General features: G+C 41.1%; 1 protein-coding gene across 1 annotated transcript in view; it reads right to left on the bottom strand.

Moving 5' to 3' along the window:
• The window catches only part of EFEMP1 (EGF containing fibulin extracellular matrix protein 1), a 77260-nt gene that overhangs the window by 59628 nt on the left and 2043 nt on the right, over positions 1-15589 (bottom strand). The window contains exons 3-4 of the mRNA XM_054021392.1: positions 12382-12430; positions 11957-12220 (exon numbers count right to left, since the gene is read on the bottom strand). Of these exons, the coding sequence (XP_053877367.1) occupies positions 11957-12220; positions 12382-12430 (313 nt within the window). The remainder of the gene's footprint in view (positions 1-11956; positions 12221-12381; positions 12431-15589) is intronic.

The raw sequence follows: 15589 nt of genomic DNA, 5'->3' as shown, positions 1-15589 counted from the left end.
CAAGACCCCCAGAATTCTGCCAGTCAGATCTCAGGATTGAAGTCCTCTGTCAGAGTTGAGCTTTTAGTTCTGGCAACCATTAGCAGATCACTGGGTGATCGTTCAGAACTTACTAGCTCCTAAGAACCCTGCGGACCAGCGATCGAGAGAATGGTCTCTGATATCTTAAGAGGGACCAGAAGCAGCCAGTAGAGCTAGATGGTATAGAGTTAAAGTCTGTATAACAATCTAAATACTTCAGTGTTCAGCCATCATGTGGATATTATAGGCTTCATGAAAAATGCTTTTGGTGTAAATGGAGGGAGGTGACAGGAATTCTCTATGATAAGAATATGCTAAGTAAACTAAAGAGCAGCGTGTATAAGATCGTGATTAGACCAGCCATGACGTATGGGTTGGAATGCTGGCCAATGAGGAAGAGAGAAGAGCAACTACTTCACACTGCCGAAAGGAGAATGCTCAGGTGGATGTTGGGTCAAAAAAGAACTGCACAATGAAACCATACAAGCTTTGATGCAGGTGGCCCACATCACAGAAAAGCTGAAGGCATTCCAACTGAGATGGGTTGGTCATGTGAGATGATGATAATATGTGGGATATGATGGCCAAAGTGTACATGAGCTAGCATCCCACTGGTTCAAGATGCTGCAGGGGGGAATGAAGAAGGGTGATGTCAACTTGGAAGACACACTTATTCAAGAATGCTTGGAGATGAAGAACAAGAGCTGCAAACCCCAGTTGATGGGACAAAAAGCATACTTAATGTCAAGAACTGAACAGAGAAATTTTGTTTTTCAAATTAATATAAAAACTGGTAGGTTCACATACACAAAGGCATGTAGTAATTTTCAATTGTAGATTATCTGTATATCTTAGAATCAAAATAGTGCATCACTATTTTCTTAGACTTCTTTGGTAAATGATTTTTAATGTAAACTATAAAGCCTATGCAGGAAATACTGCAGATGGAAGCGGAATATTTAAAAATGTGTTAACAAGCCTAGTTTACTCTTAACATGCTCTGAAAACACAGAGACAGAAGCATGGGCAAAACTGCCTATTTTCACTTCAGATTCTAAGGGCCATCAGTCTCTCCATCCTTGTATCTCCTGGGGATATTAATACCATCTTGAATCTGAAGTTGTAGAGTAAAGGAGGTTCTGCATGGAGCAGGAGTGGTTTTTGTGTGTGTGTGTTAAGTACGTTTCTGCAGTATTCTGAATAGGTCAGCCTGTGATAGATCCCGTGCCCATGGCTATTCAGCTTGGAATGTTATGGATAAAACCTCCTCTCCATTGCCATTTTTTCTTATTTTCAGGCAACGAAGATATATTTTTCTACCTGGCTGAACCCCCAGAATGGAGTACTTGGTCTGGGAAAAACCCAGATTGTCCCCTTGGTCTCTTTAATTTTTTTTTCTCTTAGCCTACAGTTCAAAACTGTCACGCGTTCGCCTCTTCCTCAGGGTGGGGTCAATGTGCAATGGCCCATCTGGCACCATGTGGTCACAGATGAGGCATGCATATGGAACCCAAAAGGCCCACACAGCTTCTGCGAACCATCAGTTGCTGAGACCATGTTTTGGCTACACTGGACACAAGAGATATTCATTAAAACTTTAAAGAATCAAATCCAAAGAAAAGCAATTGAGGAAGAAACCACTTTAGGCCCCATGTGTAAAGTGCAAAGCACTTGATTATTCATTTGCACATGTGTAAGTGCTTGCAGCATCAGGGTCTTAGATTGTAAGACAGGGACCATCTGTTCATTCTATATGTGTACATTGCCTAGAACAATGGAACCCTCATTAAGGTCTGTAGGTGCTACTGCAGAACAAACCATTATAGTTTCAGGGTATGTCTACACTACGAAATTAGGTTGATTTAATAGAAGTCGACTGCATATGTCCCCACTAAGCGCATTAAGTCGGCGGAGTGCATCCTCAATACCATGGCTAGCATCGACTTACGGAGTGGTGCACTGTGGGTAGCTATCCCTCAGTTCCCGCAGCGTCCGCTGCCCATTGGAATTCTGGGTTAAGCTCCCAATGCCTGATGGGGCAAAAATATTGTCTTGGGTGGTTTTGGGTACGTCATCAGTTGCACCTCCCTCTGTGAAAGCAACGGCAGACAATCGTTTTACGCCTTTTTTCCTGGGTTACCCGTGCAGATGCCATACCACGGCAAGAATGGAGCCCGCTCAGCTGACCGTCACCGCTGCTGTTGTGGGCATGTCTACTGTGGGGGCTGCTGTGATCCAAGTAGCCAATGCAATCATTGACGTTCTGTTATCAAGGATAGTGACTCTGGGAAATGTGCGGGCCTTTTTAGATTTTAGGTGCATCATATTCCTGTCCTTTGCCGAAGGTTAATAAGTCTTGCAGCCGTACATTCCAGTCCGGTTGGTGCTGTAACACCCCATAGCACTTCTGTGGTTGACACATGTAACAGCTCCAGGGCTCTTGCTCTTTTGCCTTGGCTGAGGTACCTTGCCCTACCAGGACCTTCAAGCATTCGACACAGAAGCACGTGCAGCAGCTGGCATTGCTACACAGCGGCAGCTCCTTGCCTTCGCAGCAGATGGTGCAGTAGGACTGATACCCGTCCTCGTAGTACATGTAGAAGAGCTCCAGGAATCGATCCCTGCAAGTCTGGCAAAGGCCCCCCTCAAACAGCGGGTGGAATGTGGCTGTGTTTTTTCTCCCGCACGATAAACAATTGTCTTCAAGGCTCCTGTTGCTGTTTGTGACTTCGGAAACCATTTGCTCTCTGCTCGGTCCTCCTCCACCCGCTCCTTGCTGTTGTTGCAAAAGTTAGTTTTTAGCCACTTGGCCGGGGGATGTGGGAACGTCTTCCCTGCCCTGATCCTAGCAACCTCCAGGGCATGGTGTATGGCTCGTCGATAGGAGACCAGCTTATTAAACCTGGCATGGTTGAAATGCTGCCTAAAAGCCATCAGAGCCTCCAGCTTGTCTGCTGAAACCTTGGAGAACTTCCCGTCCCCAAACCATTGCACCCAGTGCATTCCAGAGATTGCCTGACATTTGGACGTGACTCTGTAGGGGACAATGATTGCAGACCACCAGGAGAAGCCCTTGATCTTCCCCCACATGAGCTCCCCAATTCCAAAATCTTTCCCATCCTGGTATTCCACTACTTCCTCTGCAACTCTGCTCTCCTGCTCCCCCAGCGACGACTCGGGGATCCGTTCTGGTCCTCCTGGGTGCTGCTGGCAGACATGGTACTGCTGCTTTGGGAGGACTCCTTGGAATCCTCCTCAGTGAGGTCGACAGACATGGCCATCCTCCTCTTAGAGCACCGAATGGGAGCCAGGGACTCCAGGTCATTCTCTTCTTTAAGTTTCGTCTCATGGAGATTCAGTCCTGCCTGGAATATCATGAGAGCTGGAGGCTTCTGCCTCAGGCTGCTCTCCCAGCTGGCAGTACCGCGCAGTCGCACCTACCCCAGCCTACCCCTTGCTCCCATTGCTCATGAAGCCTGGACAGTAGCAAGGAGCAGTTCAACTATAGGCTGAGCAAGTGCAGAATGGTGATAGAAGTGCCTTTGGACGTTTAAAAGCTCGCTGGCGCTGTTTGCAGACTAGGTCAGACCTCAGTGCAACCAACATTCCCATTGTTATTGCTGCTTGCTTTGTGCTCCATAATATCTGTGAGAATATGGGGGAGACATTTATGGCGGGGTGGGAGGTTGAGGCAAATCGCCTGGCATCCGATCTTGAGCTGCCAGACATCAAGGCAATTAGAAGAGCACAGCAAGGCACGCTGCACATCAGAGAGGCTTTGAAACCCAGTTTCATGACTGGCCAGGCTTCGGTGTGACAGTTGTGTGTGTTTCTCCTTGATGCAAACCTGCCCCCTTTGTTGATTTTAATTCCCTGTAAGCCAACCACCCTCCCCCCTTTTAAATAAAGTAACTATAACCATTTTATTAATTTAAAAAAATGAGATAATGGACAAGGTAGCATAGGTGGGTGGGGGAAGAGGGAAGGACAAGGCCACATTGCTTATTGTAGCCACACTAAAAATCAAATTGTTTGAATGACAGCCTTCTGTTGCTTGGGCCATCTTCTGATGTGGAGTGGCTGAGTGCCCAGAGCCTCCCCCGCCGTGTTCTTGGGCATCTTGGTGAGGAGGCTATGGAACATGGGGAGGAGGGTAGGCAGTTATACAGTGGATGCAGCAGGAGTCTGTGGTCTTATTGGCTTTCCTGCAGCTCCAACAGACGCTTCATCGTGTCCATTTGCTCCTCCAACAGATGCTTCATCATGTCCGTTTGCTCCCCCATTAGCCTCAGCATCACGTCCTGCCTCCGCTCTTCGCGCTCACTTAATTCTTTCCTGGCCTCTGCCACTGAATGCCTCCATGCATTAAGGTAGTGCTGAACTTGGAAAACATGTCATCGCAAGTGCATTTTTTTTGCCTTCTAATCTGCGATAACCTCAGGGATGGAGATGATAGGGGAAGCATAGAAACAGTCTACACTCTACGATTCTGGGGGGACTGCATAGTCACTTGTGCTACTGAGTGCTGCTGAGTTCGCCACTCTGAACAAACAGGAAATGAAATTCAAAAGTTCCCAGGGCTTTTCCTGTGTGACTGGCTAGTGCATGGGAGTTCAAAGTGTTGTCCAGAGTGGTCACAATGGAGCACTGTGGGATAGCTTCCGGAGGCCAAGACCATTGAGTTGCGTCAGCACTACCCCAAATTCGACCCAGCAAGCTCGATTTCAGTGCTACTCCCCTCATCGGGGAGGAGTACAGAAGTTGATTTTAAGAGCCCTTTAGGTCGATGGAATGGGGTTGGTTGTGTGGATGCAGTAATTTTTAAATTGACCTAGCGTGGCTAAATTCGACCTAACCCCCGCAATGTAGACTTGTCTGAGAGCTGAACTCCAGGCATTAAATATATAAATGACTAAATTAACATATTTCAGTATTGTGCATATTTCCTTCCATTAGGACTCTTTGGCTCTTTTGCTGATTTCCTATCTGATTTCTATTTATTGATACGGAAACACATTACATTCTATTAGGTAGCTAATGTATTTATATATGATTGATTATTTGTACATAAGCTTAATAATGTTACAGAAAAATGTCTGTATTTTACTCTCTTTTCCCTGATTTCTTCATGGCACATTAGTTTTATGACAAAAATAAACTGGTTTGCTGACAGTGAAGCTGAAAATCTAATCCTGGTCTTTGTTCATGTGGCAGAATGGAGACAGGACTCCCATATGAATACACAAACCAGTTCTTCACTAGGTTGACTGATCTGAGATCCAGTGCACAGAGAGGTGGAGAGGATCTATGTCAGCTCCATGGACAGCACTCATTGAACATAGGAATTGCCACACTGGATCAAACTCAAGGTCTATCTAGTCCACTACCATGTCTCTAAAAATGACCAGCACCAGATGCTTCAGAGAAAGGTGCAAGAATCTGATGGTAGGAAGGCAGCTGTGCGGTACTCTGTCGCTCCAGTATTTGGTCTCATCCTGATCTCTAGCAGTTAGCGATTGCTTTAAACCAGTGGTGAGCATCCTGCATGCCACACGCGGCCCATCAGGGTAATCTGCTGGTGGGCCGTGTGACAGTTTGTTTACATTTGCACGGCCACCTGCAGCTACCAGTGGCCGTGGTTCGCGGGCAATGGGAGCTGCGGGAAGCGGCGCGGGCCGCAGGAATGTGCTGGCCGCCGCTTCCTGAAGCTCCCATTGGCCAGCAACGGCAAACCGCAGCCACTGGGAGCTGTGGACAGCCGTGCAAATGTAAACAAACTGTCTCGCGGCCTGCCAGCAGATTACCCTGACAGGCTGCAGGTTGTCCACCAGTGCTTTAAATACTGAGTCATCAGGTTTATATCAAAAAATGTTCTAGTTATTTTTTTCATCCGAATAATCCATCCAATCCTTTTAAAAATCTTGTTAAATTCTTGGCCTCAGTGAATTCCTGTGGCAGTGATTTCTGCATTTAATTGCACATTAAGTCAAAAATTATTTCCTTTTATTGGTTTTGAATATGTCACCCTCCTCAATTTCATTGACTGTCCCCTTGTTCTTGTGTTATGAGACGAGGAGAACAGAAGTCCCCGATCTACTTTCTTTAGAGTATTCATTATTTTAGATACTTTTAACACGTCCCCTCTTATTCATCTCCTGTCTGAGGTAGACAATTCCAATCTTTTCAATCTCTCTTCATCTGAGAGCTTTCCCAGGCTCTTGATCATTCTCTTTGCCCTTCTCTGAACTGCCTCTAATTCTGCAATATCTGTTTTGAGATGGGGTGACCAGTGCTGCACAAAGTATTCCAAATGAGGTATTCAACAGATGAGAAACTCATGCAAGTGTACTGTCTCTCCATCTGGAGCAGCTCTTAGCATATCCTGGTCCTGCTTCTCCCTGAACTGGGCTATAAGAACTCTCTTGCAGTGTCAACAAGGGTGGGGAAGGCAGAAACAGGATCAGGATCACAGGGGAAGAGGCAGCCGGAGGGGCTTCTCTGGTTCATTAGTTTCTGATTTTGGCTTCATATATTATATGGCCTATACTTTTAATTAAAAGAAACATGCCTGGAGCCTTATAAATCTAAATAAATCAACACGTATTAAGGAAGATAATCTTTTGACTGGTGAATAGTGAAATTCCAAATGAATACCATTTGGGGGATGTTTATACTGAAATATAGACTGCAGCAACCTTTCCATAAAGATGTTTTCTATTAAGCTAGATACAGCCTTCAATTGATGTACAATATTAGTACAGTAAAAGCTTTATCTGGGATGTTGAGGGAATGGGGGGTGCCGGTAAGTCAAAAATTCCGGTTAACTAAGAGTTATACTTACCATTGGAGGGAGGGAGTTTGGGTGCGGGAGGGGGCTCAGGGCTGGGGTGCAGGAGAGTGTGCGGGGCATGGGCTCTGGGAGGGAGTTTGAATGCAGGAGGGGGCTTGGGGCCCGGGGGGTTGGGGCATGGGTTCTGGATCTGGGTGGTGCTGCTCCTAGGTGTAGAGCCTTTATAGAAATGGAGGCAAAAAGGGAACCATTTGAAGTGAACCAAAGAAAAATATTTGTTCTGGCTCTATGAAGAAGTTATTGTAGTTCCTTGCTGGAGGGTAGAAGATTATACCATGATGGTATATTAATTTCACAGCAAAGGGAGGAGGATTCTCCAAAGATTCTTTGAACATACTTTAGAAATGCTAGATCAGTACTGTCATGAAAAGGCTATTCCTGTTCATTGATGTTAATAAAAGGGTATTACAACAATTTTTATTACCCTTTCACCATGTAAGTGAGCAAGTATAGCCTTTTACTGATGTCAGCAGAAAAGTGTAACAACTCTTAGTAGAACAACGGCATTACAGTTAAGGTTGGCAACTTTTCCAATGAAGAGGTCAATATGAATGCTTTATTCATGTAACAATGGTCAAATGTTAATCTTTAACTGCTTGATAGTGCCCCTTTAATAAATAATAAAATATTTCATAAATGGTGTCTAAATATAGGAAATATTAAACCAGTGGTCTGCTAAACAGGTATGGGATGAACATGACTAAGACTGAGGTAATGTGGGTCAGCAGAGGTGCCACAGGGAAACTGGATGTAGAGCTTAATGGAGCATGCTTACACCAAACTGACCTATTCAAGTACCCTGGTGGCAGGTTTATGGAAGATGGTGAGCTCGAATGTGAGATGCAGTCCAGACTGGGGAGAGCTGGAATAGTGCTGAATAACACCTCAGGTGTTGTGTATGACACTGAGACTGAAAGCCCAACTGTATAATACAATGGTGCACCCCACCATGTCATGGTGTAAAAGCATGGCTGGTAGAGAGATGGCCTACAAGTGGTGTTCAAGATATCTTCACACAATGCAAGTTACACGAAGGGACAGGTTTTGAAATGAAATCATTAGGATGGAAGTCGAAGTAATTGATGTGACTGACAAAATCCTGGAAGTGTGACTTTGCTGGTTCAGACACATACTGAGGATGAATTAAGAGGGCCTGGTGAAGACAGCATGGAAGGAGATGTTGGCAGGAAAGAGACCCTGAAGAAAGCCTAGGAAGCAATGGATGGACCTTTGTGCCGCCTTGGACAGACAAAGATGGCAGATGCTTGCAGGATGACCCGACTCCAGAGGATGGGCTAAGGGGAACAAGAAGTTTATGACCCGTAGAGCACCCCATTGGCAGCTGGCACACCATTGTCATGATATTTACCTTAAAAGTGGCATGTTATATACCATTAGAAAATTAGTAACTCACTGTTCATTAATGTTCTTGTGTCATGTATGTACGGCAAACCCACAAAGAATTTTATGGCGGTGTTGGACACATGTGACTAAAATGTGTGTGTTTAAACCAGGAGAGTCAGGGATGTTGATAAACTGGTTTTATCCAGACAGAGGAAAGAGACCAACACCTCAAACCAGGTGTGACCAAAGTCTATGTGATACTCATTTGTATTGGAGGTTGCAGCAAGACATCATTTGCATTGGAAAAAGCACCAGAAGGGGAGGAACCAGCATAAAGTCTACACCAGAAAACGTGGTGTCTACAGCCAGGAGGGAAACGGAACTTTATCTGGGGATACCCTTCAGAAGAATACATTTTGAAGATTTACTACTATAGAGAGATGGGGAGAGAACCCCTTCACCTGAAAGCCAAAGGGACTGACCACTTTCAGCTCTGTGAAGGGTCCTGGCCAGAGATTCTGGTCAGCCATGCTGGAGAAGAGACTTGGTGAGAAACACTTTGAAAAAAGAGACTCTCATTTGTTAAATTAGGTTTTAGAGATTTAGAAGCATATTTTTATTTTTATTTGCTTGTAACTCTTTCTATCTTTATTCCTTATACTTGGTATCACTTAAACCAATGACTTTTTGTTTAATAAACTAGTTTTACTTTTACTAGAAAGCAATCCAATACTTTGATTCAAATAGAGTGTTTGTTAACTCCAGTTAAGGTAATAAGCTGCTTGGCACTGTCTCTTTAAAGAAGCAGCGAACATAATAATGTTTGTAAGTGTTCAGCAAGAGGGCTGGACACTACAGGGCAGACGGTTTGGGGAAATTTGGGACTAGGTGGATGTTGGGGTCAACCTGCAAAGAGTAACTGGGCGGTGGAAGCCAGGGTGTGACCTGCACGTTTATATGCTGGTTGTTGGTGTTAGGGTTGTAAGCCACAGTAGCACAGCATTTAAGGCACCCTGAGTTGCAAGGTAGGCAGTGACACAACCTCATACTGGTCTGGCTTGAACACCAAAGCATCACAAAGGTATCTTAACATAGGCCCTAATTCAGTAAACACATGCTTAAGATCCATTGAAGCCAAAGCTAAGCAACTGCTTAAGTGTTTTGCTGAGTCAAGACGATAATGTGTAATTAATGTACATAATGTAAACTAATCTCTGTGTGGAAAAAAACAACAAACAAATTGGTCCAGGGATTGTGACATTAATTAGCACTAATTCAACTTCTCTAGGTAAAGTCCTGGATTGAATGTTGACTAAGATTGGTTGAAAATTGAAGTAAACTGAATGCAAATATGATTAATTTTTAGATACTAATTTATTCCAAATTTATAGACCAAAGTGAATGTATTTGGATTATCGTACCATAGCTACGCAATGTTTAAAAAGGGAGTGGACATTTGTATTAAAACAGAAGGCCCTTCTTACTCCAACATGATGTCAGTAATATAGCTCCTCAGAGCATACTATTGTTTTAAACAGAGGTCCCCAAACTTTCACATTGGTTGTAAAATATTATTTAGTGTTGCTGGACTGGAAGGAAAATGTCATACATCTGCAAACAATTAGAAGGAGTTGGACTATTTTTTTTTATTAATTAAACAATAAAACATCCTTAAATGTGACTGTGGGCTCATCTACACAGTGTGGCAAAGTACACTACAAGGGTCCTTTTTGTAGAAAGCTCTAATGGGTTGTTCTTTAACTTCCCCATATAGACCCTGCTGGTGTGCTCTAAAAGGTACTGCATTCACGTTAATGTCCTGCCTTGTAGGGCACTTTTCCATGCCATGTAGACAAGCCCTGTATATATGGAAGTCAGATTCCCTGGGTACTTCCTGCAATTATCATATGCAATAAGAACTTTTAACAACAATAAAGTAAATCCTCTGTGGGGCCACTAGTTCATACATTCTGCTTCTCCAACATGATTAGCCAAAGTTAAGATTTTAGCCACAGTTAGTTAATTATTGTTATAGTTAACAAAGTCTTTACAAAACTGATTTTATCTTTCATTGGAAAGCTTTCTGGAAGCCAAAGAAGAGACAAAAATATTAATACCACAAGCACCATTCCTCTCAAAAAATGCTGGTATAAGAAATTAGAATGTTTTGTTCAACACTACGAAATTAATACTTCATTATACCATGAATTTTATAAATTCATATGAAAATTCAAAATACTCAGAACACAGTAAAGGCATTAATACTACATAAAATTAAGCACTTCCACACTGGCACCTTAAGTAATTGTAAACCAAAAAAGTATGTAGCAGGAAACACACTTCTATTTAAAACATTTTAGAGTTACTTATGAACACTATAATATATATTATATATTAAATAATCCATTAAATTGAAATAACATTGAAATTCAACAAAATGAATGTTAACAAATGTCACATTAAGTTCAGTTCCATGTACCATAATTCTGAAATTAAAGATATAAAATACACTGGTCAGACAGACGAAGCATCATTGTTGAAATTTTGATTTATGGTAGTAACTAAAAACAGTTTCTATTATAATAACTATGCTTCTACTTATTAGTAAGTAAATGGTGTTGGTACTGTATAAATGAATACTAAGAAGAAAGGAACTACAGCTGTGTAACACAACGTGCCCTGATTATAGCCACTTTACTACTATTTTATATGATTACATTGATTTTTGAAGCCAGAGGATGGAAAAAATGAACAGGCCAAGTTTCAGTGGGCACTATGAGTTCTCCACAAGTTTCCTATTGACTTGCTTGAAAACAATGCTTATGAATCCAGGGCAGAATTTAGCCCAACATCTTTTCTTTCATAAATGTATACTTCCTAAAAGTAACAGATGTTCAAGTTAACTATTTAAACAAATAACAAATGAGAAACCATCTCAGTTTAGAATAGTGTTGCAAGTCTGACTCTTGAATTAACATTAGCATTGCTAATACTCTGAGAATTGTGGAACTGTGCATGGTGTATGTACACTCATATGGATGTTGTTCATTGCCATAGTTTCACAGGCTAGCTAACCTTCATATTGGAAGTAATCTGGCAGGCTCTCAGCCGATCTACTCTTTTAAAATCGGAAGAGCACAAGTTGTTCAGATGTTTGGTTCCTAGTCTTTCAGATAGAGACTGTATGCAAATGTGATCTAAATATATGAAACATTCTACATTATAGTTTGAGTCTAAGGTAAAGTTCATAGTGCAACTAATCTTTCATGCATTCAGATTTTAATTAGAGAAAATATATAGTTTAAGGAAATCTCTGAAACTGGAAGACTACCCCTTGCTTTCTCAGGTACTATTTTTCCTACTTTCTTCAATGCAGTGTATCTCAGACACATTTAATGTAATCCAAGATGCTTAATACAACTGAATTTGCTTATCTACATTTTAAATGAAGATGTATAAACAGTAGGACTGATTCTACTCATTCACATCAGTGGGAGCAGGAGCAGGACCAGAGTTGGTAAAGATGCAGAAAATCGCAAATATTGTTACCTTGAGCTATGACAGTGAAATATATAAATGACAAATTTTAAAGAACATCCTGAGGAAATATATGTGTACTATACTAGGATGTAGCAATGCAATTGCTGGCAAGGACAAAACTCCACTGCTGTCGTTGTATGTACATATGATTTTGAGCACTTTGAGCATGAATGTAAAGGTTAACAGAAGGCAGTTGCTTACCTTGGCACACATTTTGCTCGCTTTGCTCATACCCAGTTGCACACTGTATTTGGTGAGTTGGATTTGGAGGTGGTCGATGAGGATCAGCAGGGGTCCGTCGAATGACATTGTTTCGTCCACCAGTGGATTCAGCAGCTGTGTCTTCTCGCCCATTATTTACAATAATTTGAGCTGTTCTAGGTAGACAGAGGTATCCTCCATAGTGGTTAACACATTTCATCCCACCTTTGCATGCATCTGGGACAATTTCACATTCATCAATATCTGTGGTTAGCAACAACACAAGTCAAGTTTTAAAATGGGACATTGACAGACATTAACATAAGTAATGTAACAAGGCATGCAAGCACACTTGTATTGTCCAAAATGTCAAAACAGGGGATGTAGAAGATAAGAATTCTTTCACTTGTAAAGATTTACTATACCTTTGCACCGCTGCCTGACAGGATCCCATTCATAGCCATCTGTACATTGCTGTATAGAAAAGAGATTCAGAAAAATGACCGATGAATTAATATTTTAAATACTTCATGCACTTGCTATTGCTACAGAAAATTGTGTTCTGAACAAACAATAACCAGGCTGGTTATATATTTTTGATAATATCAGGGAAATAGATCTCAGTGCAATACTGCTGTGTAACAAAACTAAGCAACAGAGGGTTCTGTGATACCTTTAAGACTAACAGAAGTATTGGAGCATAAGCTTTCGTGGGTGAATGCCCACTTCAGTAGTAAGCAGTAGTTTATAACAGGAAATGGATAATCCTTTCCTAAATGTTGGCCTAATGTCTATTCTAAATTGACAAATTTAGGGCCTGATCTTTTAAGGTGACATGAGCTTCCTCTGTTCCCAGGGAAGTCAATTGTTGCAGAAGGCTCTCAAGATCTCGCAGGACCAGATCCTAAGTTATTTGATTTATAAAAGTGTAGATGACACTCCAGTTCAAGACCTTGATCCTGCCAAGCCTTACCCACAGGAGTAGTCCTGTTGATGTCAATGTAACTATAGTATTGCCATCTTAAAAAGAATGAGTCATGCCCCAAATCATGAGATTTTAAAAAATAATAAATCGTGGGCTCTTTTTTATTTCCCTTCTTGATTTTGAGCCATTAAGGTTCACACTCTTAAGCTTTTTTCTGCAGCCAGGAGGGCTAGAGACTTACTTTCTTTTTTTAAAGAAGAAAGTTGAGATTCTTACATAATCATATGACTCCAGGAGCTTGGGCTTTAGGAAAAACAGCAAGTATTGTGAGACTCATGATAAAATTGTAAGTTGCAACACTGGGCCTACTCATGTGAGTAAAACTTTGCAGGATTCAAATGAGAAAAAACATGCAGTCCACTTATCTATTCACATCAGTATGGACTACAAATGTGAGAAAGAGTTTGAGGGATAAGGTCCAGGACTTTTTAGAAGGGCATCTGCCCTCTGCCCCAAAGTATTCATTTTCTAGAACACAAGATCTAATTTTTGAGAGGCTTAATTATCATCTCAAATGACAATTAGTGGAAACTGACTGAGCACCGTAGTGCTATTGAAGTGCACAAGGATACAGATGTAAAACATCAACAGATAAACTAAGATGTAGTACGTGTTTCTGTCCTGCTTGATATATTATTTCTCATAGTGTTGCAGAAAAGGAGTTGACTCAATAAATCAGCTAGTCACAGTGAGCCAAATTAATTCTTGCTGTATCTCCTTGGCTTTAGCGGAGCTACATCAGGGATAAATTTGACCCAGAGTGTTGATATCAATATTGCTCAATGTATTATGCTGAAGTTGTTTTGAGAAACTTGTTACTAATAGAGATTGAATCAGCAGTAGAAACAACAACATTTTGTTTATTCACAGGTGACATCAGTGATCTGCCAAATGTAGCAGTGAGCTGGAGGGAAAAGCCTCTAGTGTTAGGAGGGGGTAAGAGGACAGCTAATTGTATTATAATTCTAGCTCTCTAAAGGAATGACTACATGCTGAGTTGACACCACAAAAGTTACTGTAGCTATGAAAACCCAAGCCCAAAGGAAAACAAGCAAATTCATGTATGTACTGAATCACCCAATTCCTGCTGATGCACAACAGAAGTAATGTATACTTAATACTAATGAGCCAAATCTGCTCCCATCAAAGTCAATGGGAATTTTGTCACTGACTTCGGTGGAACCAAGATTTGGCCCTAAATGCATATAGTACAATTTTCAAAAGCAACTAAATCCCATTTTTAAAAGTGAGTTAGGCACTTAAAGCCTAAGTCCCACTGACATTCTATAAGATTTGGGCTTCTAAGTGCTAAAGCCACTTTGGAAAATGGGACTTGGCAGCCTACATCACTTAGAGGCTTTTGAAAAATGTATGGTCTAATGAAACTAGGCAAGCTTACTGGAAGAATGCTAGATTTTTTTTTTTTAGGGAATACACAATAAAAAATGGAAAATGAGCCTGGGTACTAGGCATAATCTCACTTTTAAACATTTTATAAATTGTTTTTTTGCTGTAACATAAGTAATTATAACATATAGACTGATTCTGCAGCACTTACTGAAGTGAGCAGTCCCCTGACTTCAGTGAGACTACTTATGTGAGCAACAATTGCATGATCTCAGGCCCTTTGGCCACAATCCTACAATTTGTTACACAAGGAAAAACTTCTCTGCTTGTGTGGAATCCCACTGATTTCAGTGGGGCTCTGTGCAGGAACAGCAGTCCACCTACATGAAACAAGTTTCAGGATCAGGGCCCCTGTTTGTAATAGGGGTCAAATATGAAAATGTGTTTTTTTTCATGATCCAAGCCAATGTAAACATTACTTTGCCAGTGATATTCATTACAAAAGTAGATGAGCAAACATAGATGAAAAAGTAACATATAAAGGAGACAGCCCTGCCCCTCTATTCTTATCACTTCAATTTTAGGGTGTGAGTAGAACATATTTCCAATATTTTATTAGCAGCTGGTCATAGCCACTCAAATAATTGTTCCAAACTATTCTTGACACTGACGATATACCAGCTAGAAAATTTCATAATTTACATACAGCATTACATTTTAAGACTACCATTACACAGTACTTATATTTTGTTAAAACACCTTGAAATCTCCTAGCAAAAATGGAGCAAAACATTTTGACTAATAGCCGACATATATGATGTTTCATATATTTGTAATTAATGTAATATGTTTGTTTTAAATAAGTCATATACAGTATTTCTGTAATTTTGAAGATGCTTGGGCGTCTTATTTCACAGAACTTAGAATTGCAGATAACAATATGTCATACCCTTTTCTGTTATGGATGACATTTACTTTGTACATTTATGATTTCCAGCCTATTTTGAGCATCCATAAAACAAAAATACTTCCAGAGGGTTCAAATCTTTCTCAAAGGTAGGGAAAAAGCCTCATCTTATAATTTTGTTCAATTCATATAATTCAGTACCTAAATAAACCTTTCAAAACAGAAGGTATCACCAACAAGTTCAAAGTCTGAAACTTGGTTTCACTATAAAAGCACCTTAGTCTAAGAACTTTGAACTGAACACTCTATATTGGAAAGGAACTATGGTTTCTCTGTCAAGGGTTATTTAGAAAAGAATCCCTGCTAAGAATCCCTCAAAGTCTATTAAACCTTA

Source organism: Malaclemys terrapin, chromosome 3 (assembly GCF_027887155.1).
Source record: "Malaclemys terrapin pileata isolate rMalTer1 chromosome 3, rMalTer1.hap1, whole genome shotgun sequence".
Classification (NCBI taxonomy): Eukaryota; Metazoa; Chordata; order Testudines; family Emydidae; genus Malaclemys; species Malaclemys terrapin.
Note: the sequence above shows the minus strand (reverse complement) of the source record. Positions and strands in the feature narration are given on the sequence as shown.